The 25,615-nt window shown below is 41.6% G+C and overlaps 1 protein-coding gene across 1 annotated transcript in view; it reads right to left on the bottom strand.

Annotated features, from left to right (window-relative positions):
• Nucleotides 1-25,615, bottom strand: part of SLCO5A1 (solute carrier organic anion transporter family, member 5A1) — a gene marked incomplete at its 5' end in the record, with an annotated part of 71,658 nt that overhangs the window by 7,394 nt on the left and 38,649 nt on the right. Inside the window, 3 exons of the mRNA XM_010023028.1 lie at nt 293-452; nt 14,048-14,246; nt 19,046-19,210. Coding sequence (XP_010021330.1) covers nt 293-452; nt 14,048-14,246; nt 19,046-19,210 — 524 coding nt within the window. The remainder of the gene's footprint in view (nt 1-292; nt 453-14,047; nt 14,247-19,045; nt 19,211-25,615) is intronic.

Here is a 25,615-nt window from a genome sequence, read left to right as displayed (position 1 = left end):
GCCGTCCCTACGCTGTGGCACTTCGCACTCACTTGTCTGGAGGATTTACTTAGTACAAATGAACTTGTGCCTCAAATTTGTACATAACTAAAAGGAAGAGGGGGAAGAGCACGCAATAGTAGCTTACCAGCCTTTCAGAACATGGAAATACTCATGGATGAGTCAGTTGTAGAGCAACTTCTCTGAAGCTTAAAGGGGGATGTTTGAGCTAGAAACAGAGCAGTCTTTGATCTGCATCAGTCCCAAGGGGCTACTTGCAGGTTGTGGGTGTCTGGGTGGGTGAAGCACTTACCCCTGTGCTATGGTTTCCACCACTGATGCAGCCAGCTAGGCAAGGATTAAAATATGTTATTCCATCTGATCCACAGACAGGCTCGTACTCATGAATCTTACATCCACAGTTAACATTACAGCTCCCAGTCAGATTCCTGTGGGCCATGGCAAGAGTGGGACTGAAGAAAGGAAAAAGAACATGCTAGTAGAGAAAGCACAGATATCCTCCTGTTCAGAGGCAGAAAATATCCTACTCATTAACTCTGGAACTGAGAATTTATTATCACAGAAAGATTGCATTAACTCTAGGTTGTATACATGATTTAAACTATATAGAAGAACAATCAAGGCATTCTTGCCATCAACTAAAAACATAATACAAAAATAATACGAAAGTTTAAAACTTGTACCTTGTTTGCCTAGCTGATAGTTGAACTTTTCCTTTTTTTTTTCCTTTAAGAGTTATTTTATATATCTATCCTGAGCTGCAGAAATTTGTTGTTGATTACTAGTGAAAGGCTCAGTGACAAGATGTAAGCATTATGTGAACTAATAGGCATCTCTGCCCACATACCAACAACTGCTCTGAAAACTTAATGCTTGTATTATTCATATGAAACCTACGGGAAGCTCTCTAGATCTGGAGGAATGCTGTGCTATTACTGAATGTCTGTAAGAGAACCACTACTCCACTTTCCTAAACAATTCCCAAAAATCTTGCCAAAGCCCAAGTGTCTTTGTCCTCCCCAGAAGGGTTTGGCAGTATACTCAGAAGAAACTAAAGGGAATTTCAAAGCCGAAGAACACATACACCTCAAAGAGCAGGATCTTCACTATCATAGAATCACAGAATGGTTTGGGTTGGAAGGGACCTTAAAGACTATCTAGTTCCAACCCTCCTGCCGTGGACAGGGACACCTTCCACTAGTCCAGATTGCTCAAAGACCCATCCAACCCGGCCTTGACTATCTATCACTTGCTCCAAACAGGTAGTTGAACAGGTCTCACCTGCCACAGCAGAGAACAGTATCATCTCTTCACTGGCAAGTGCCATGCCAGCCTGGGCATGTCCTCATCACAGGATGAAGGTGCAAAGGGATGCCACCAAGGCAGCAGCTCATGGCGATCATCTGGGCTCAGTGGATCATGCAACAAGGCCCAAATGAAGCACTGCACTGGAACAGCTACAAGTTCTTCCTGACTCACCCTCTCCTCCAGCTAAGACCTCTGCATGGCACAGCTTGGCCCCGTCTACAGAGCGCAAGTCATTTGGAAGCACTTTGCTGCCCCCACAAAATGGTGCTTTTTGCTACCAGTAGGAAGAGATCAACACTGGTTACAACTGATCGCTGACTGTCACAATCACAGGTTTTGACTCAGGTTGGCTAAGTCACACAGTCACCAAATTAACCAGCTCCTGTCTTACATACCAAACCACTTCAGACCTGCCCAAAACAACTCTCAGGTCACTTGTGCCAGCTTCAGGCACAAACCATGGAGGAGACACTCAGCTACTCCCTGTGCTGAAGGAAAGCGCATGGTGATACTGGACTTTTAACATTCCTAGGTTGGGTAAGGACTTGAGTACCAAAGGAGGAAAAGCATTAGCAGGCACAAAGGCAACCTCACTGAAAGAAAAGAATAGTCAAAAAACCCTATGTAACTGTATATGCAAATTTTGGTTGCAGAGAAAGAGAGTTAAAGAGAAAATGGATACTAGTTTGTTCACAAATTAAAAACAGACTGACATAACTGGACCCAGTTATGAGTATATACATATATTATATAGAGAGCTAATATAAGAGGATGTAAGGTGTCAATCTCTATTATCTAGAAGGTCCTCATTAATGAGGAAGTAGATGATGACCGTGTCATATTTTTCTGACAAAGAACTAGTTCTAGTACAGAAATCAAAAAACATGGAACCAAAACATAGGTGTTCATAATTCCCAAGTACATAGGAAGAAATATGGGGTGTCAAGAAGTGAAGTTGTGGTGGTAGTCTGGAGGAAGAACCTTACATTCTTTCATAGTTGCCTAGCAGCTAAATGTGAAATTATTACTGCATATAAATACGCCCTTGTTCAAAATGCTTGACAGACATTGGCAAACTAATTCTCACAGTGAGTAATGCTGTGTAAAAGTATTATCTCTGCACTTTCTGTATCACTTTAGAGGACATTTACTGAAAGCTTGTATGTATATGTTGGAAAATAGTCATCACTCCAGACAGACTTTTCACTCACTCTTCCACAGACCTATATCATTCTTTCTGAGTCTCCGGTCTATACTGCTTTCACATTCTAGACATGCTCACTCTTTGTTTAAACACCCTTCTCAGTAAGAGCCCATCATTCCCAGTGATTCATATTTCATTCCATTGTATTCCATTGTATTCCATTCCGTTCCAGTCCTGTCCTGTCCTATTCTGTCCTAGTCTAGTCTAGTCTAGTCCAGTCTAGTATAATCTATTCTATGCCTCTCCATTCCATGCCACCATTGTGACTGCTAAGTTGCAATGTCCCAGAACAGGATAAAAGGGAGCAGCCTCCTGTGTCCCCTGGCAGAGGTGGCCCAGGACAGCCAAGGATATCTGAGAGGAAGTCCTTGAGGAGCTGCTGGAGTTACTTACAGGGGCTGAGGGAGGAACACCAGCACCTGGTTGAGGCTGCTGGAGGTTCTGCATTGCAAGGCCAGCTCCTGGCAGGACCTGTTTCTTAGCTCATCGGAGGGATAGCGATCTTTTTCAGCTGGATAGCCGTGGCCATAGGAACTTATTCTTGAGGAGCACTGCAGAGCTCACCATCCTCATGCCCCATGGAGCCAGGGACAGCATTTGTACGCAATGGGATGCAGAGATCTTTCTAGGTGCTTTGGAGCAGCCACTGGTACCCTGCTTGGCATAGGAAGGATTATTGCCCCCAGGGTCAATTAGGCCACTCTCAGAAGCCCCTGGGGTGGCTCCAGGTTAAGGGAGAATAGGGCTTGTGCATCTCTCGGGAAGCGTGACCAGCCTGTAGTTGAGGAGCAGGTCTTGCTCACATGCTCAGGGATAGCCGATCACCAGCACTGGGGTCAGGAAGGAATTCTCCCCCAGGGCATATTGGCACTGATCTTGGGGGTTTTTTGCCTTCCTCTGAGCATCAAGCATGACCACTTGTCAGGGCTCCTCTGCTCCATCCTGGCTGCATTACTGTCTGCTGCTCAGCACCACGAAGGTGGCCCCTCATGTCCTGCTTTGCCTCCTCCGCAGCCGAGCACAGCCCCTCCATGGGGCTCCTTTGGGCTATTGTGGCCCAAAGGCAGCTGCTCGTGCTCCCCGCAGCTGGCCCTCGTGCCCGCATCTGGGGGGAGGAAGCCTTCTGGACTCCCAAGGTGGACCCAGCATGGCCCCAGGACTTGCTGCTTACTCTCTGTTGCATTGAGCACATCCACTTGTCAGGGCTCCCCTTTGGGCTCGGTGCTCGTCCGCTGCTCTCGCACCTCCAAAGCCCCACTTGTGCCCTGGCTCTCTCTGGCTCCATTGCCCAGTGCAAGCTCAGAGCGGGAGCAAGCTCTGCTCTTCCCCTGGCTCCATTTCCCCAGGGGTTCTTGCCTGTGCACAGCAGCCTGGAAGGGCTTCATCCCTGCTGCCCCACCAGCAGCTGACACTTTCCAGCTCTTCCTGCATGGAACACCAGTGCCGAGCCAGCATGAGAGCACTTTTCATTTATTCCTGACCAGGAAGTGCAGCAGCTGAGCAAGTGTTTGAAGTCGATAGTGTGCTTGTCACTAGTAGGTGTCACACTTCGGGAAATACCCCATGGTACCACACACCTTCTCCTTCTTCCACATTTGTGTGTGGTCAGTCCCGATGCTCATTCTTCATGTTCTCACTCTTCAGGAGACAGGGGCTGCTTGGCCTGTTTTCCTGCTGCTGCTTTCCGTGGCTCTGTGGCTTTGCTTTCCCGGGCTGCAAAGGATGTTTTTTCAAGCTAAGCTGAAGAATGCATCAGTTTATATACTGGGCATGACGTGCTGTAGTATAGAGTGCCCCTTTGGCTAATTAGGGTCAGGTGTCCTGTCTCTACTCCCTCCTGGCTTCCCCTCCTCCTGCATTACCCACCAAGTATATCCAGGTCCCTGAGCAAAAGCAACCCCACAAGTGGGTTTGCCTTTGAACAAATTAAACGAGAAATAGTTCATGCAGTAGCCCTTGGACCAGTGCGGACCGGGCCAGATGTGAAAAATGTGCTCTACATCGCAGCTGGGGAGAATGGTCCTACCTGGGGCCTCTGGCAGAAAGCTCCAGGGGAGACTCGAGGTCGACCCCTCGGCTTTTGGAGTCAGGGATACAGAGGATCCGAGGCCAGCTACACTCCCACAGGTTGAGATAAGAGCAGTCTGCAGTCCAGCAGCTAAGGTATAATACAACACCACTACTGCTATCACTAATAATAATAATGATAAGGGAAATAACAAGGGGAGAGGATACAGTTCCTGGCTACACGTGTGCATTGTGTTGATGCTTGTGAGGATCAGCTCTGAAACAGTTAAAAAAGCAACCAACCCCCCTCCCCCCCCAAAAAAGTAACATAAAATAACATAAAATTAAAAGTAACAAAACCAAAATCAAATGGAATAATAAAATAAAATCCTGTTTCCACTTGTAAGCTTTGTGATTTGTGTCTTTGAAAGTGTTTTTGGAGCTGCAAACCCCTGGCATTGCAGGGAAATAAGTCTCATTGTTATTCAGCTCAGGATGAGCATAGGGAATGGAATGAAAAGGAGTGGAAAGGAACAGAATGAGGAAAGGAAAGGAAAGGAAAGGAAAGGAAAGGAAAGGAAAGGAAAGGAAAGGAAAGGAAAGGAAAGGAAAGGAAAGGAAAGGAAAGGAAAGGAAAGGAAAGGAAAGGAAAGGAGGGGAAAGGAAAGGAAAGGAAAGGAAAGGAAAGGAAAGGAAAGGAAAGGAAAGGAAAGGAAAGGAAAGGAAAGGAAAGGAAAGGAAAGGAAAGGAAAGGAAAGGGACTACACTAGAGTAGAATAGAATAGAAATGGATGGGTTATGCTATGCTATGCTTGCAACTCTGCATGACAAGTGTTGACATAGGTCTAAGGCATCCACCCACAAGGGGGAATGAATTCAAGATGACAGAAGGTAGATTTAGATTAGACATTAGGAAGAAATTCTTCCCTGTGAGGGTGGTGAGGCACTGGTACAGGTTGCCCAGAGAAGCTGTGGCTGCCCCATCTCTGGCAGTGTTCAAGGCCACGTTGGACAGGGCTTTAAGCAACCTGGTCTAGTGGAAGGTGGCAGGGGGGTGGAACTAGGTAATCTCTTAAGATCCCTTCCAACCCAAACCATTCTATGATCATAGCCAGGGTCAGTCCAGTGATCACGCAGTAAGTCCAAGAGAAAGGAGAGGTAGGCCCTCACCTCCAACTTTTTCCACTACAGCCTTTAGCAGTGATGGAGCTGACCCTGGACTCAGCAAACTGAACTCCTTAACTCAACTGATGGAGCTGCTAGAAGTGGGGGAGATGCACTCTGCACTATACAGGAATATCAGTGCCTGCCACAGACAGCTCAGTGAGTTCCTACACACGGAGCAAAAAGCTGCCCCTGTGTGCTAATAGCCTTCTCCAGACACCTCTCCAAATCCTTCATGTATTTATAACAGATCTCTTCTGAAGTGGAGGAAGAAGCTTCCTCTTTTCATCTGCTCTGCAGTTCCCTGAGGTGGGAACACTGAGGATCCAGGTCCTGATCAGGTGCTAGCTGAACAATGAAGAAAGGTGGTGCTTTGAGAATGCAGTTTTGGATATATTTTTTTCTTGCAGGTTTTATTACAGTGATACTAAAACTCATTGGTGTGTCATTAGCTTAGTTTGAAAGATTACTTTGCATACTACATATGCCATCTTTCACCAGTGTTTCACAGATTCCAAGGTGTTGCAGCTTATGGCTACAGTCACTCTGGCCTCAACCCACAGAGGGGCACAGCTTCTGGATCCTCTCCCACAAGGTTGGATCTTCATAGGTCCACATGAGGCTGTCCCTCCTTCCTCTTCTGTTTTTTCACAAATGGAAGCAAAAAGTATCTTTCATTGAATCCAGTTTATGCAGTCGTCTACTGACTAGATCTGAAAATCCAGTTCCAAAAAATATTGAAACAATCCACTCAAGATTGAATGTGATAAAGAGAAGAGGTTGCATGAGCAAAATTTAAAGGCCTTTTCCAGAGACCAGAATATACATATGAAAATTTCCAACTCCAAAAGACTGCCTTTTGTCTTCTCACACCAGAGTGGTAAACTGAGCTGCCAGCTCCATCCTATTCCTGCCTGTGGTCCATGTGCAGTCCAGTCCAGAAGACCTGAATTTCTGAGAACAAATGCCATATGACCCCTGCAGAATCTGCAAAACCAGGCAGAGCTAAGTATTGCACTGTTGGGGCATGAGCATTTGCATATGCATCATAAGCAAAAATCTTGCCTTGAGAATTATGTTGGTATGCACAACCTCTCCATGTAATACTGAATTAACTGTGCTGGCTTGTTCGTCCTGCTCTCAGTGCTGAACAAAGACCACTGCTGTTTAAAACTACTTCAATTATCTCTGCCTTAAGCACATCAGTAGAGATCTAGAGAATTTTAGCACCTCCTCAGCCATGCAGGAGCTGAACTGGAATCTGGATTGGGCTGGTGGCTACATCCTCAAAATCCTGTACACATGCTCACAGACTGTCATGGCTGGGGAGCCCCACGAGGGTTGCCATTTGCTTGCCTTCACATCTGTAATGTGTGAGCAGGACAACTGCAAAGGTAAACGGCTAGCATCAGACTTGCTGCACCCCAACTATCCCACAGACCACATGGGATATTCTTTTACACCCTACTAGACCAGATACTCAGCTTGGGAGCCACTCTACACACAGTGACGGTCACCCGTGTCATCCGTCACATCACCTCCTGTCATTAGTGACACTAAGAAGTACAACCACTGCTTAGTGGCTTCCGCTTGACTCATTCTTAATGTATTTATACACCACTCTCTGCTTTTGCTGAATATGCTTGTCTTTCCAGCTGGGCACTTCTGCAGCCGATCAAATACTACTAAGTAGCTCTTAAATATTTATTGACCGTCTACTGATCACACAAATCAGGTTCACAGATTTAGCTCTTGGAGCTACTTTACACTTTATGATCTAGTTGGATGTTAACCAAAGCCTTTATGAGTGTTTTCTTTCTTGTGCCATAAACAAATAAGGCACAGTTTTAGAAACAAGTTGCAGCTTGAGCAGGAAATTAAATATCCAGGATTGATACTGGTTTTGCTGCCTTCTCAGCTATCAGCTGAAACTTGTCTTATTATATCACGCTGGATTCCACAAAGCAATATGCAGAAACACATCATATAACAACAGGCTACTCTTCCAGCAATCTCTCAACAGAACCTTTTCTCCAATGGAAAACACCACATCATCTAAACATTCCTCGGGAACATACCGATTTCAGCAGCACAGTGACAGAAGATTTTCACGCCAACAGCAGAGGCAGCATTTTTGGAGTTTCACACACTCCTCAGCAGCCTGCGGAGCTGGATGTCCCAGATGCCTGGATACTTGGGGTAAGCAGGGACTCCCCAGCCTGGCTGGGAGACCCTCATGCCCACATCCTGGTTGCCAGCAGAGCTCTGCCACCCTGTACATAGACAAGTCCAGGGACAACCCAGGCTGTCAGGAAAGGCACAGCTTGGGATCCCCTCCCCAACCTCTCCCACCTTGTGAAATACATTCTTCTAACCTCTCATTCCACCACTACCCAAAACCCTTCTCAGCAACAGATGGGTTATGCTGTTCCACAGGCAGGAAAGAGAACTCCCTGGCTCACTCCACTTACGTAGCTAACTCGCTTCAGCTGCATTGCTGAACATTACCATGACACAGGGCTTAGGAAATCAGCTTAAAAATAAAGGTGAATGAAATCAGGCATGCAAGAAATGAGAAGCATGAAACTGGAAACTGAAATGAGGCCACTGTGATAACTTAAGCTCCGGGGCATTTTTTTGTTTGTCCCAGAAGAAGCCTTACGTTTACGATAAGCAAAGCAAATATGCTCAAATTACTAACAAGCTACTGCAAGCTGTGTCTCTCCAGTTTTCGTCACTTTTTGTACCTCTACACATCACTGTAAGGTTTATTTCTGGGATTTTTTTGTTGTTCACAGCAAATGCCTTGCATGCAAAGAGATACTTTTTTCATCCTTTCAAGAACACATGGTACGAAAAATCACCTATTAACTCTGTTTTCAAGAGCTCATTATCAGACAGTTGTAAAAGTTCATGCTTTTATCTTTATTATCTTCACTGTTCACTCCCTGTTCACTCCTTTGTCAATGATGGGAAACTAATGAAGGCCATCACTGGTGGCATGTGGCCACCAATTCAGATGCTGGGAACATGAAATCTTTACTTACACATATCTGTAAAACCCCATTTTCATCACATGTGATCTAACATTTAGCACATATTATAGCAGATTTCTATGAACACTTCTCCCAGGAGGGCATCATTTTTTCTTGAAGGTATGTATTTTTCCAGCAGTAAGCTGAACCAGAGTACTCTACTAATCCTGCCTTCTGACACTGGGAGGCTGCCTGCTCTCCACAAAGAAAACCAGAGCTTTGACACCTGAATTACTTCAGAGCACATCGCAGATTTACCCATATTGGTCAGAAAGAGCAGGATCTTAAGGAAATAACACCCAAGCTTGTGGGTCCTGCTTGTGACCTGTAGCCTGTAGGAAAAACATCTCAGTTTCAATGCATGCACTGCTCTAGACACATGGAATGTCTGAGAAACAGCTGCCCCGCTTGTTTCAGAGGGTACAGCTAATTTGCCAACTTGCAGTGCTGCTGCACCTGAGCTGCCAAGGACATCTGTCATGCCTGAGCACACTAACAGAAACCAGGCCCAAACAACAACATTTCCTGAACGGTTCTTTCAATTACAATGACACAGCTCCTTTCATTAACAAGGTTCAACTGCAAGTTTGCTAAATGTGTACTGGGACAAAACCCAGAATCCAATCTGACAAATTGCGTTTGTTCACTTCTCAGGGAGACTGTTCTTTGTCTCCATGACATGATGCTAGTAAAGCTAATAAAGGGGAGATCTTTATTAGATGTGACTAACAATAAAACTGACTCTAGTTCCTAACATTTTGTTTTCTAAATCCTGTTTTCCTCTCCAACTGTTACTCCGTGGAAGGCTTGTAGTATAGGAGTCAAACAAGCAAAGGAAAAGTATCAGGTAAGATTTATTGCCTGGAGTTTTTAAAGCTGCAACCTGTTACTTCAGATACCCAGGCTTGGACTGAAACCTCATTGTGCTAGCAGTCAATGTACACATATTGGGAAACAAAAGAGTAGACTCCCTTCCCATGAGGCTACAATCTAAATGAAATGGAGTTTAGTCAAAAACCAAAAACCAATAGTGACTGACTATATTTTGGTAACAGCTAAACAAAGAATTGGGTTGCACATGGTTTTATTCATATTTATTTAGATCACTGTAGTAAACTACAGCGCCAAGGAAATAAGGAAAGGAGACAAGCCCTCACCACAGAATACTGAGAACAATATTGGGCTATATGATGAAAAGCATTATCTTAATTTGATAGCAATATTTTTGGATTGATATTGAAGGACATTCTGATGACAGAGCTGTGCAGTCTGCTTCTTGGCAAGCAGCTGGAATTGCAGCAATGATGCAATTTTTGTGTAGCTGTCAAACAAGGGACCCTCTCACTGTGTTAGCTGGACTCCTTTGTTGTTATTGTTCTGATCCAATTAGTCACTGCTTTCAAGTTAGGGGATCCAAATGTCTGACTGGACTGAAAGACATACAAGAATAACAGAAACCCAGACTGGTGGTACAAGAGGAAGAACAGAATTACTTTTTTTTATGTGAAGTGCCTCAGTAAGTCAATTTATGCTTTAACTAAATCTTAATTGCACCAAAACAACAGAAAGCAATCTAAAAGGGTCTGATTTGATTTGCCACATACCAGAAATGTGAGAAATGAAACTGTTTTAGATTATTGAATCCAGTAATCTGTGACTATGAGTGAGCTCCCAATGAAGCCTGTTTTAGTTGCCTTGTATCGCAAAATATAGAAGCAGGTCTTTACTGTGAGGGTGGTAAGGCACTGGCACAGGTTGCCCAGAGAAGTTATGGATGCCTCATCCCTGGCAGTGTCCAAGGCCAGGTTGAACGGGGGCATTGAGCAACCTAGTCTAGTGGAAAGTGTCCCTGCCCACGGCAGGGTGTTGGAACTAGATGATCTTTAAGGTCCCTTCCAATCCAAAGCATTCTATGACCTATAAATAACCAAAGCAGCTGATCTCTGCTATTTCCTCTTTATTCAGCACTGGTGAGGCCACACCTGCAGTGCTGGGTCCAGTTCTGGGCTCCCCAGTGAAAGAGAAACATAGACGTACTGGAGAGAATCCAGCAAAGGGCCATTAACGTGCTGAAGGAACTGAAGCATCCATCCTGTCAGCAAAAGCACAGAGAGCTGGGACTATCCGGCCTGGAGAAGAGAAGGTTCAGGGATCTCATCAATATATTTAAATACCTGAAGAGAGGGTGCAAAGAGGATGGAGTTGTGCTCTTTCCAGTGGTGCCCAGTGACAGGACCAGAAGCAGTGGGCACAATCTGAAACACAGGAGGTTCCCTCTGAATAGCAAAACACTGTTTCACTGTGAGGGTGACTGAGAAGTGAGCGGCACAGGTTGTCCAGAGAGGCTACGGAGGTACTGTCCTCAGAGATACTCAAAAGCTGTCTGGACAAGAAGACAATTCACTGATTCAGGAATTCCCATTCAGATGATTATGGTGCAAGAGAAAGGATGCTGTCTTGTGGTTTGTAAGGCTCCTCACACTGTGTTCAAATACCAAACACACCTTCAGAGACAATCCTCTAAACAGGTTCTAAAGTGTTGAGATGTATAATACAGAGATGCCCTTGACCTTCCTGATAACAGAACTGTTGATGACACACCAACAACAGCAAAACTGCTTGTGTCTAACATATTCTAATCTGTGCATGCCTCCAGGTCCCATCCACTTCCTCACAGTTAGAAAAATACTGAGCTATGAAACATACTGAATTATGAAATATCATTCCCTACTTTGCTGAGTACCAGTATGTACATACTTTTATGTTAACTAAACCCCAGTTTATCCTCCTCTGTATTGGTTTATGGCGCAGTTCATCTAAGGCAAAAAACAAACCCTACTTTCTGAATGTAAAAGAAAAGAACAGTAGAAGTGAACATGCTTATCCAGCGAAGATTATCCTGCAGGCTATGTCTAAAACTGCCCAATATAGTTGACATCTCCGGGCTGCTGTCAGCACAGGTAGTTGAGATCAGACTGGCATAGCCATGTTAAGGTAGAGAGTATCATGCAAGGCATGTGCTCTGAACCAAGAACTGTACTACTTTTCCTATCCAATCTAGCCTGTTGAACTAGCTCTGATGTCCACACACTGCACTGCATTGGAACTAGAGAATGAAGCATGTGTTTTATTAAACCTCAAAATGAAAGCATGCTTTTTTGTTACGTGAACAATACCATTCTTTGATGTCTGAGTTAAAGAGTTGCCTACCAAGTAAATGATTTGGAGCTATCAAGTGATTGACCATGAGGATATAGCAAATGTTTATCATGTCAGATATTCAGGCTGAATTTATGTGTAGTGCTACTTCTTTATTATCATTTTGATAATAAATTTGGATTTGATCCTGCATTAAAAAAATCATACAGGGCTGGGGCTGCAAACTCTTGAACCATGCTATGTAACATCTTGGTATTTCTCAGTTTCTAATGACATTACACTCTGCATACTGATTTTTATACTGATTTGAAAGAATGGATATACCTCAAGACCTTTGAGAATTTTGCCATTATCATGTCTCACCTCTTACTAAGAACAATTAGATGAAGGTGATAAAGAAGTAATGCTACTGCAGAATTTCAGAACAGCTGTGAATTAAGTGCCAATTTCAATTCATGCTATGTATTTACTGTAAATGTTATTACTGGGAAAAAAAAAATAGATACTCTTACAGTTCCAGTATGAAGGGTATGTGTTACATAGCAATAGTTTGCATTGTCTTCAATTTAGAAATAGGTTTAAATTACACAGCACTTTTTCACAAACAGAAGACTACAGCCTTCTCATTAGCCAGGCAGGGACATTCTGATTTACCACACAGTTCAGTTAACTGCTATCTGAAATTATGTTTTAATTTCATTTCCATTTCTACATCTACACCCACAGGCTGTCACCAACATCAATAGCAGGTGGACAATCAAGGCATTCCACCCCCTTCCCATCTTCATTCTCTCCCTCTTAAGCCCACTATGCTCAGGCGAGTACATATCACTATGCTACTCCTTTTCTACAGTCAGCCTCTCAGCACCAAGCTTTAACTCTAGGTTATGAAGAATACAAATGAATAAACCAGCTTTCCATCAGCTCATGACTTTCAGTTGCTGTTTTTCCTTCCCCTAGGATTAAGGTTTGACAGCAGTGTAATAACACTCAGCAACATACAATGCGAAATACTCTCTGTGTAAACAGTGCCTATTTCTTCCACTCTTGCTTCCCATTTTGTCTCTGTTTTTCACTTGGCTTGCTCAGTGCTCCACTGTAGTTCTTTTTTTCCCCATTTGATCATATCTTTTCCTGCTTTGCACTTCTACACTCTCCTCCAGACCTCAAAATGTTAGGAATCCATAGCTGGGCCTTAAAAGCAAGATATTCAAATGGATCTGATACCTGGCACCTAGCCATAAATAAAAGACAGATGTCCTAGATCTAAAAGCAAAGGGATAGATTGCTTCATGTAAGTTCATGCTCTTCAAATGCTTACTCTGTTCTAGTGTTCAAGCTGCATGAAGGCAGCAGTTTTGGGGAAAAGGTAATGAACAAAATAAGCAAGAAAATAAAAGATCATGATCAGGCTTCTGAGGAATTACTTTCCAACAAAACACCCTCTTACAACTACTATCACACTGTCTTCCTTCCAGATATCCCTCATTTTTTTAAAATGCCCTTCCATACATTTCTTAATGTCTCAGCTTAAATCCCTCACTCCAAACACCTTCCTCCCTCCATACCTTCTTTTTCGTTATAGCCTTCTTCCTTCTCAATATATCTTTAAGGGTTCTGATCTAGTTACTGTCTTGCTGATGACCCAGCAAGTGCTGGAGGGCATTCATACAACTAGTAAGTGGTTCAGAAGCAGCTCACACCAACAACATTGATAGCACATGCCCAAGTGTTTCCTCTCAAACAGGGACTGTAGACCTAAGACACTATTATGGTGATAATAAACAAACCTATTTGGAAATAATCTTTATAATCCCTTCTGTATTTTCACAGCTTTCATGGGCAGAAAACATTTTGAAACACGAGCTAGTCTGAGCACTCTACAGAGGACACTATTCCTACTTTCCTGTAAAAATCACTGAAGCCCATTCCGATGCATTTTCCCATGCCTCAAAAAAGTGAGTCACTACATAATATTCATTATAAACCAGATGTAAAAACACAAAGGACCACACAGTAACAGTGTGTGTTTATATCATGATACTCACCAAATTCTCGTTTGAACATGTGGCTTCTTCAGTACATCAGCCATCAGCATTTTTTATATTTCTTTACCATTTTCTTTATTGGAACATGCTGGGTTTGCCACAGATGATTCCAAGATACTTACCCAGTAGTGTAAGGTATATTTATTCCCCCTAGGTTAATGCTTTCACATCCAACAATGAAGAGAGTTGAAAAGCACAGCAGAGATACACCACTGCAGATCATAGCCAACTTCGCAGACTCTCTCGCACCAAGTTTCAGTTTTTTTATAATGTAGCCACCAAGGACAATACCAACACCAGCACTCGGGACAATAATCACACCTGCCAGGAAGAAATTCGAGTGACATTAAAACAGGACCTATAGAAATGGTATAAAACATAAATATTGGTTTTATTCCCTAATTAGATGACTGCAAATGCTGCACTAAGATCTCCATTGTCTGATTCTCTGTCAGCAAACTGAGTCAGATTTTCAAACCTCTGGAGCGTTGTCAGAGAATTAATAAAAGCCTCCTTATGATATTACCAGCAGCCAAAACACTATAAGAGAACTATTGTACTGACAAGCAGAAACATTGCTTTGTATTTATTTTAGAATGAGGAGAAGGGCTACATATTGCTCCAGTTGAAGTACTGAAAACTTGAAGAAATCCAGATTTGGACATGAATCTTCTTCTCCCTACTCTTATGATTAATACCAGTGAAACAAAAGTGCTAACCCCAGGCCAGACTCCAGAAGTCCGCCCACCTGGGAGTGCACACGTAAGCCAGGCTGCTAATTCTGCCTTCTAAATACTTTACTTAAGCTGAACAGCACTTTCCTACATCAGCACACTCATTCACCTTGGCACAGCCACATGGAGTATAAACTGATCAAACACAATTAGAGAAATTAAGATACTAGAATTAGTATTTGGGTAAGTTTAAGACACAAAAGATGCGCCTATGAAATTTCTGTTGCTCTGCTGCTGTAGCTGTAAGTTCAGCAACACATCACCAGGCTGTCCTCATTTGTCAGGGCCTGAGGAGGCATTAAATCAGCAATTGTCTTGCACATCTTCACATCTCTTTGGCTTTTGCTTTTCACTGACATGTGAGAAGGTCTTTAAATTAGGGCTTTGCTAATAAAGATGCATTCCCCATAAACATGGTATTTGAACAACTTTGGCAGCTTCATCTACTGGGAAGGAGCTAAACTTTATAATCCAAATTCTTAAAGATGTTGATCTTCTTTTTAAATAAGCCAGTAGGACTATCACTTGCAAATATCTTTAATATTATTGCAAAATATGCTCATTCTCTGACAATTTGTCTAAAGTTGAGGGGGAGATAATATTTATCAAAATGTTGAGATCGTGAAAATAAAAATAAGAGGTAAAAATAGTTGCTGCTTTAATTATACTGCCATCACCAATGGCATTATAAAATCAAATGTCATTTCATGAGGAAGATTCTTACTAATAACCCTGAACAGAATCAAAATCAGTCTTTCTTATAAGAGCAGAAATTAAACGTATAAGTCCTCCTAGGAGAATTAAACGATTTTCACGAAGTTCAAAGCTGTTATCTCTCTTGAGCTGTTATATCTCTCACTTTCAATGACTAAATATGAACAAGGAAAAGAAATAATGCAAATCCTTTCACTTGCACTGAGAATGTTCTCTCTGGGTAAAAATTTTAACTCAGCCATCTGAGTGTACGAGGCATGCCCTGCTCTATGAAATCTGTGACAGAGAAGCCAATATCCATACCAAACACAGACCAGGATCACTTGCAATGCCTTCTAAAACACCTCTGTTAGGTGAACCAAATTCCATGGACCAAATTCACGGCTATCGCAGTTATATGAACTAAGGATCTAGCCCGAAGTAAGAGCTTATTGGCAACAAATTAACCTCAGTATTTTATTCTTCTTCCTTCCACCTTGTAGCTTGGGTTTGAGTGCTTAACTTCTTTTGGAGCTGAATTTACTTTTTCTTTCTCATTCTTTTGAAGGCATGGAAAAGCCTTTCACTAGAACTGAGACTCTGTGTGTCTGTCTAGTACTTTGTAAAAACTGAGCATGTAAATACTTTGCTAGGCATTAGGTTAGTGGTTCTTCCACTAGTGAGTTATCCTGTGCTGCTGTTTTCATCCATTTTCTGCCACACCATGAAGATCAGAGCATTAAAAATGAGAAGAACATGAACAAATTGCCTGCCAAGGCTCGCTCTCATTCAGGAGGATGGAAAGGTAGGATGAAAGCCTACACACAAGATGCATAAAGACCAATTCTCCATGCAAAATGGAGTTGGTGATGGAGCGCTCTCTCTGGGAGAAAGTGGAAGGGCAAGAGCAGATTTTGCAGTCTGTGGAGAAGGCAGTAGAGAGAGGCACTCATTCCCTTCCTGTCAGGAAGCCTGACAGGTTCTTTTGCCCCAAGTACAAACTCTTCATCCTTATGCCCCTCTCTTTCCACAGAGAATGTGAAATCAGAAGTGATGTACTGTCAAAGGAACGCAGCTACTACAGTACACTTCCAGGCGAGTTTCCAGGGAAAAGCAAAGCATGTACATCTAATCAGGACACGCATTCTTCTTTTTCAAAGGCATTTAGAGGAATAAAGCTTAAAATCCGATACTAAGCTGTTGCACTGCACTCTCCTTCATTTTATAATGACAGCTTGGCTTACAGGAATCGTGCGTGTGCTAAATACACTCCTGGATACAGTGCTCCAAGGCAATATCGGCTTTCAGTCAGCGATTTTCAAGCTTTGTCCTTTTTGCTGTTGTCAGGATACTGCAGCACTTGAGACTTGCCACAGCAGCAAGAGATGATCTTAACAGCTACTAATAGACTGGCAACAGAAAACTGCAATATCTGCTAAGCAGGCTACACTTCCAAGGGGAATACTATGGACATTTTTAAACTAATTCTGTCTGGAATACATATTACACCTTTTCTAAAGCTAAGGGTAGATCCAAGACATTTGTAACCATTTTAGCACATGTTACCAGAACAGTGCTTTATGCACTGCACAGTTCTTCCAATTACAAATTATTTGAATTATAACTCTCTTTTTCACATGTAGATCTACTAACAAAGCACCTGAAATTTTAACCTGGATTTGTCTAAGATCTATCTGTACCCTAAAGTCAAAGTTCTTTTTTTCTTTTCTGGACTTAAGAAAGCCTGGAGGCTAAATGCCACCTTCTTTACACACAATAAACAAAACTCCAAGCAAGACAAGACTGGAGCACAAGCTGCACAAGTTCAAGACATAAAGTTTGTCACATGGTATTTTTGCTGATGATTAATGCCAGGTTTGTTTAAAAAAACAGAAAGGAATTGAGACTTAATGAAAGAATTGCTGCTTACGAACTGAGACAGAAAATGATTAATAAAAACTTCATATCAGTCACATGAAAAGATTCAGCAAACACACTTTACTCAGCTGGCAGTATACATACAAGTATAGATGTAGTAATATAAACAACATGTTAAGTCCTCCTCTTATTAACCAGAAGTTTATAAACTGGATATGTCTTTAACTGATTAGCCAGTAGCTACAAAGAAAATTTATAAAACTAATAACAACTGTGGACTTCAATGCTAAGTTTAGGAGTTGGGGCTGTGGAAGCAGTGCTCACTTTTCTGGGTTGCACATCCAGCCTAAACCATTTCATCTTCTGGTTCACTATAATAGTCTTTATCAAGTAATTTATGACAGGGAAAACAACAGCAATTCACACTCTGAACAGGGTCACATCACTTTTTTCTCTTTTAATGTACTGACTGTTGAACATTTTGTCTAGCAACAATGTTTTTGGTTTATCCTGAGAAGGAAGCAACTTATGGAATAGCAAGCCCATCAAGACTCATTACAGTAAAACCCCTTTGCGTGTGTAGCTACCCTAAACTTCTGATAGAATCAGGGTCCCGTCAATCAACGTTTCCTCCCTATATGCAGAACACAGGGATTTCATGCCCTGAAGAAAATCTCATCTCAGCAAGCGCTCAAACAGAAGTCACTACATGGTGCTTTTCCGATGTTTCCTCTCTGCAGTCCAGAAAGTCTCGCATTTCTTCCAGCCACTGCAGATAACATGATTCCCACGTGAAGTCTGTGTGTCTTCTCTCTTTCTTCTGCTACTTTTTGTCTTTTCCTTGACTGATGCCCCTGGGCAGCTTCACCCCATACTTCACACCTATTTCCACAACTCTCCACTCCATCACTCCTTCTCACTCACAGTATCTGGAAGCACAGTGGAGCAAAGAACTAACATGCTTTGCAATTAGCAGCTATACTGTATCTATATGGGAAGTACTATGGAGAAGTCAGAAAGATGCTTATAAAGATAAGTGTCTTTGATGCCGCTAGAAGAGAAGGGACATGATCTGCATGACACAGGCCCCAATTCTGCACAACATTTTGGCCTCTTTCCCTAGGGAAGTTCCCATCTTGCCCTCCTGCAGAGCAATACGAAGCTTAAAATTTAGTAGTTTGTAGCTCTGTTTGAAGTTGTGCTTAGCTGTACATTGCTGCAGCAGCAGGGAAGGAGCTACACCTGCAAAAGACCTGGAAAGACAGGTGGGAAAGGATTTGGGCAGATCTCTGGGCTAGACTGGATTGTTAGGCACTCTGTGAAAAAGTAAATAAAGAGAAAACCACCAGCCTGGAGGGGAAGAGATAACTGAAGGGTGGGACAGATAAATTTTAACTTGTCACTGGGGAAAAAAGAAAGATTAGGATATTTTAAAGATCAAAGAAGAAGCAAAATTCACAGAAAATAAGAACAGTCTTAAAAAATCTTGAAGGTACACAAATTGCAGTAAGGCCTATGGGGTTTCTAACTTGTGTTTGTTGCTCTCCCCCCACCTCGAAGACCATTAATATATTAGAAAATGTCTGTCTAGGCTTATGTAAAAACCCCTAGCCCTTTAACAGTAAATGGGTTCACATTTTACTAAACACATATAACAAACATCAAAAAATGGCCTGAATATCTAACCAAATACATAAAGCTGTATCCAATCACCTGTTCCAACAAGCACATTTTTGGTTCATGCCTACATTTATTCATTTCATTAGTCGAAGAAAACCAATCCTTGCAAGGTTATACTATGTGGCAATGCCTTACCAGTGTAGATGCTGGCATTGGAAGCTGGGATGCCAAACTGTGACTCGATGAACTTGGGAATGAAGGTAATAAAAGCTGTGACAATGGCACTCTCAGCTGTGTATGACAAACTCACAAAAAGGAATGTCATGTTGCTTAAGATCCTGATAGCTGCTCTTGGAAGTTCTATAAAATGACAAAAATTACAAACAAATGTTATAAATAATGAGCGAGAAACAAAAGCAAACCAAAACAAACCAAATTAATTTTCTCTGAGATGGACTGGTAATAATGGCTTGCGAGCATCTGGCCACATTTGCTAAGCGAAAGGGAGACGGCATATTTGGGATTGCAGTCTTCGCTGTCTGTTCTTACCCTTTCTCACTGCATCGCCCCAGGGCTGCAGTCCTACTTTTCACAAACATAACTGAGATCTGCTTTAACAAAACCATCTGAAGAAACAGGGTCTACATAGTAACACTCTAAAGGAAAGAAAAACAGCAGTAAAATGTAGCAATTTTGGAGTTATTCTGATGTCTCAGTTTGAAATTTTCTATGAGATAACATGTCACACTTGTGAACCAACAGCACTGACTTCTGCACTCCACTGGAGGAAAACAGATCACACACTCCCCCCCCCCCGTAACTCTTCTTCAATTCTGCTTGGAAAGCTGAGATAGTAACACCAGAATTTTAAAAGCGAACAAAAAGATTTTTAATTAAACACTTTTCTATATGATTTAAAAGTACCTACATTAGATGCAGACAAAGCATACTGAAAAAATTATGTCAGTGATAACAATGAATCTCAACATACCTTACACACAACTCAATATTCTCAGAAGGGATAAACCAATTAAAAATGAGAACACAACATTAACTTAAATTGAAGAAGTATTCACAGATGCTGCAATTATTCTCAAATCAAATACCAAAACCTCATGAAATTCAGCACTGTAGTTAGAAGAAACACTTAAATAATTCTAAGTTAGTCTGGTAGTGATGTCAAATTATCATCACAAGATGATGATATCTCTATTCAAGACTTAATATTTTCAGATTAGACAGTGTGATTTTAAACTTTTTTCCTTGAGCTTCTACCAAGATTAGATCTTCTTTTCAAGTATTATATCTAACCTACTATGGTTTGTGGTTTTTTTATTTGCTTTTCACTTTGTACAAAAACTGAACGCTGCTTGAATCAAAGCCCATTGAATTCAATGACAAGAGCACCCATTAGAAATATAACACGTTGAGTAAGAGCTCCTGAGTGAGAATTTCATTGATGTTAAAAGTTGTCAAGTCAAAAATCTGTCTTACTTTCTACACTGACTCCAGTAGGTTATCTGTATTAAAGCAAACAGAATTTAGACTCTTGTCATGTCAAAACTTGTCAGGCTGCGAATTAGCACCTAAGTTGTCTTACTGCATTCAGTCTTAGCTTATGCCAGTTGTCAAATTTATACTGAGTTCATTATGAGTACAGGATTTATAATTTTAATGTAAATGCTCCCTTGCTGCCTCTATGAAGAAATGTATTAAATGTTAAATACAAAATTTGCTGGAAGTAAGTAATGAATAAATCATTAAGAAGGATTCATATATTTGAATATTAAGGGTTTTATCACCTACAGCTTTTTTTACAAAAAAAATGTGTCTGCTTGCAGTAGAAAAACAGAAAGAAACAAGATAACAGGAGAATGAGACAATATAGTCAACATGAATATATGGAAACTGTAATGCAACTGTACACCTTCAGAATCTACATTACAGTAGCAAGTACACAGATAAAATAGTATCGGTAATTATTGGCAAATATGATGCATGTTTAAAATACAGCTGCTCAAAATTTCGCATTGTTCAAAAAAAAGAAAGATCCAAAATACCATCAGATGTCAGCCCTGAAATCTCATCAGCTTTGTGACTATTTTGGGGTTGGTTTGGGTTAGGTTAGCTAATGGGGACTTAGATGGAAAAAGAAACTAAGGGTAACAGCCAAGATGCTTTAACCCAGCTTTTGCAAAGCCTCTCACGGGGCTATATGATGAAGTTTAAGAGAATGGCTGCCACAGGGCTGCTGCAGGACAGCTGTAGCAGGATTTCCCCAGGGACAAGGTGCAGGATTTCCCCTGTAGCAGAAGCAAGAGCTTATGATCATACTGCTGCTGCTGCTGCAAGAAAGGAGTCAGGAAGCAGAAAGAGGGGATGCCAGGATTGAGACTGAGCTATTTGGTGGCAGCTGCTCACCTGTGCTGAAAACATGTGGAAGAAAATTAATCAGATAGCAACTTTTAAAGGACTGGATATTAGAAAGAGAACTATCATTTTACTAGGATGATGAACTAAGTGCTCTTTGTAGAGATGAACTGAAAGTTCTTGGCCAAGGGGTGAATTCAAGATCTTTGGTAAATCAATGCATTTAAAGGGCATGGTCCAAATACCATAATATCTGACAAAGTTTGTCTCTTCCTGGTAAAACTGAGCTTCAGGAAAATGTCTGGTTTAATATTTTTGATATAAAGATACTGAAGAACTACTAAGGTAATGAACTGCAAAGCTAACAAAGATTTTGCTCTGGTGCTTGGATGTAGAGCTGTACCTTCTGTTGACTCCTACTTGTATCTTATCTGAGCACTCAGTCTAAAGGTCATTATTAATTTCAAAACCAATTAGTATTTTGAAATTGGATTTCTACAGATAAATAGATAAAACTCAGTGTCTTAGAATAAGCACAAGTTCTCTTACACCCGTGTGAAGGATTCTTCAGGGAACAGCTCTGCTGATTACTGTCATTTTTGGCATGAAATGAAACAGAGATTATTTGTGCATGCTGCACTTGTAGATGCCACCTGAAGCAGTTGAGACTTGAAGTTCTTTGTGATTTATCAACAGCAACTGTCTGGCATACGTGGAAAAGATGCTATATAATAAGAAATTCTCAAATAAAAATAATTATTCAGAATTAGATTTTCCTTGCTTTCCTCCTATGATTAGTCAAATCCTGTGTGACAGAATCTGTATTACAATTCTGAATTCAAAAACCTGTAATAAAAAGGTGCTATAAGTATCTCATATCTTTCAACCACACTAATTCTAGTAAAAAACAAGAATGGTAAAAACTAAGGATCCTTTGTACATAATCATGCATTTAAAACATTTCAATGTCGTATTATCTTTGTGTGACTAGACATAGGCCTAGGTTTTGATTTCAAGGCCATTATTAAACCTGTCAGGTTCTGATTTTTAGGTATTATAAAAAACATCCCTGTCGTGGTTTAAGCCCAGCCGGCAACTTGGAACCACGCAGCTGCTCGCTCACTCCCCGCCCTCTTCATTTCTCCCCCCGCTCCCGGAGGGATGGGGAGGAGAATCGAAGGAATGTAACTCCCACGGGTTGAGATAACAGCTCTCCAGTAACTAAGGTATAATACAAACCACTACTGCTACCAGTAATAATGATAAGAGGAGTAACAAGGGAAAAGGACACAACCGCTCACCACCCGCCAGCCGATACCCAGCCCGACCCGAGCAGCGATCTGGGCCTTCCGGGTAACTCCCCCCAGTTTCTATACTGGGCATGACGTGCTGTGGTATGGAATAGCCCTTTGGCCAGTTTGGGTCAGGTGTCCTGTCTCTGCTTCCTCCTGGCTTCCCCTCCTCCCTGGCAGAGCATGAGACTGAGAAAATCCTTGGTCAGAGTAAACATTACTTAGCAACAACTAAAAACATCGGTGTTATCAGCGTTGTTCCCAGACTGAAAGTCAAAAACACGGCACTGCACCAGCTACTAAGAAGGAGAAAAAATGACTGCTGTAGCTGAACCCAGGAAAATCCCTTTTTCGCAAGTGTGCATCAGAAACAAACCTATGAGAACTTGCAGGTTCCCTCATTCTGTCATTTGAACAAACAAATCTCTATTGACTACATTCCTAAAACTGACATAATCATTTAGTATGGCTGCATACATACCTACACTTCTGTGTAGTAATTCCAATCTTAAAACATCCTCATCTTTCTTTCTTTCTTTTTCTTTTTTAACCAAATACGTAACTAAGAGTAAATTAAAACCTGCCTTGATGGACTGGTTTGCCAGTCCACTGGCAATTTTCTTCCTTTTATGGTCTTTGACAGTATTTTTTCTCTAGTCAGTATTCATTTTCTTTCACTCATGTGCTGGACCACTGCTTGATTCATGGTAAGGGAAAAGCATAAGAAAAATCTGTAAGCAGTACAAATATTCATAAACACTGCTCTAAACAAAACTTTTAAAGCACTATAAACAGAATTTCAATAAAAGCTGAAGCAATTCTGACTTCACTTCCTTTTTTATGATTTAATATATTTTCTTTTATCCCTGTTCTTGTGCATCTAGCCCAAGGTGATGCGATGAATACAAACAGATGAATAAACCATCCCAGTCTACAGCACTGTCTTCTTGTTGTCCATCAGTGAAGCCCCTTGTAAGGGTGACACAGATATTAGCTAAAAGACCTCCTTTCTGCTAGTGCTCCAAGCCTGGACAACACTGTCCATGTCTGCAGCCTTTGAAGGAGGCTGCCCCTGCACCAAGGTCTCGGGGCCAGCTTCCACTCTCTTGGAGTACAAAGCAGAGCCAAGATTTGAGACAGAATTTCTGGTTTGTTTATCAGAATGGAAATGAGCATTTTTTAGTCACATACAACTACTTCAAAGAGATCCTGCATGGAGCTAATCACTGAACTCTAGAATCATATTTTCCCATGTATTTGATTTCATTATCTACAGACATACCATTTAAACAACTTCATTCAACTCGATTCCTCAAGCATTTTCCGGACGTGCCTTAGGTACCTGGGTGGTGGCCAGATCGCAAACAGCCCCTAATATCCCATCAAGAATAGGGAGTTTCAGAGCAAGTTTGATCTGATTGTTACTTTTAACTTGATTTAGAGTGGCTCCTCAAGGCTCCAGCTAACACTGCTCATGACTGCATGGAGTCATGCCAGCCTTTTCTATTTTGAGCTCTTCAAGACGGCCTAAGAAAGGGTATGGGGGGGACTTGCTCAAGGTCGGTGGCACAGCAGGATCGCCAGCCCACAGACTGCTGAACTCCCTGAGATTTACAGTGCTCACCAAGCACCCCACACACAGTCCACTGTCTCCTCCTCCTCTTCTGATCCAGCTAGTGTCCAGATATTGCAGAAACACCTATCCAGATCCCTGTGAAAGCATTGCAGTCAGCTTACCACACAGTCACCAGCCCTTCAGGAGTTTCTTTTACCTTTGCTAATGCCCTGACAAGTGCTATTAACCTGTCTCTGTCCCTGGCAGGGACTGATCAGGAAGGGCATGTGACAGCTGGTAGACAAGAAAAGACAGACATATTCCACATTCCATATTTAAGTAAGGGCTGTGCATAAGGACAAAACTCAAAATACCAAAAAAAAAAACCAAAAACAAAAACAAAAAAACCCCAACCAAAACATAGACTACAAAATGCATGTAATTAATTAATACCCTTCAGATTAGATAAGTACATTTTAGGTAATATATACACGTGCTTTTTTACACTGCTCCTTTATTCATTGTGGAGTAAGTTTCATTACAGTGGTAAGTAAAAGGGACTGCAGATACAATTTCCATGGTACAAAACCCTAAGGGGATCAATGTAATAAATGAAAACAGTGGTTTTGTCTGATCAGGTTCATGATTTATCTGTATGCATGGGATTGAACCGTGGCTTCATTAGAAATCTCCTCTAGTTCATGTTATCTAAGCTGCCTTTATTTCTCCTACTAAACTACATCAGATTTTCTTCCTCCTGTGAACTATTTAATATTTTATTTAATACACTTGATACTTGTCTCAGAAGCATTCTCCTTCTCACATTTTTTACTTGCAACATAGATAAGAAAAGACTGGATTCCAAACCCTTACATCTCAAAACATAAAAAAAAGCAAAGATGTATCTGTATTTTCATCTGATCTCATCTCTACTGTGGGCCAAAACAAAGCTCAGGTCACTGAAGTTGAAGGCTACTTGCAGATGGAACCAGTTTTGGTTTATTTCTTCAGCCTGTACTGCAGCCATTGCAGGAAAAAGGACCCCACCCCTCTCCTGTAATGCTTTTTTGATTCCTTTTCACTCACCTAGAAAACTAACCCATGTGAAATTAGGGCAAGTTACATCAGGCCACGAATCATTTTGCCAGGCTTCCCAGGTAAGACGACATCATATCAGAAGATTAAAACAGTTTCTTTCCTAAGACTTCCCTTACCAAAGCTGCACGGATTTTCAGGGATGACACTGACCTCTGTCATGGGAGACCACAACACCACTGATACTTATTAGACAGAACAGAAGACATGACCTACTAAATCATCAGTCTCCCGGCTACTGCCTAAGTGAAGTTTCTGCCCATCGTGCTATAAAAAGATGAAGCCCTGAAATTCAATGGGAAGTATAAAATGTACATTGCATCTCAGAATAAGCAATGCTAAATGACTTAAGACACAGGCGATCCTTTTTTCCTTCCCATTATAAATGAAATTACCTCAACTGAGAAGCCTGAGGCATGATCTTATGCCATAAAGCCCACTTAAACTTGAAAA

This window comes from Nestor notabilis, unplaced genomic scaffold (genome assembly GCF_000696875.1).
Source record: "Nestor notabilis isolate BGI_N333 unplaced genomic scaffold, ASM69687v1 scaffold1161, whole genome shotgun sequence".
In the NCBI taxonomy this organism is placed as follows: Eukaryota; Metazoa; Chordata; class Aves; order Psittaciformes; family Psittacidae; genus Nestor; species Nestor notabilis.
This window is presented reverse-complemented; position numbering and strand designations above follow the sequence as displayed.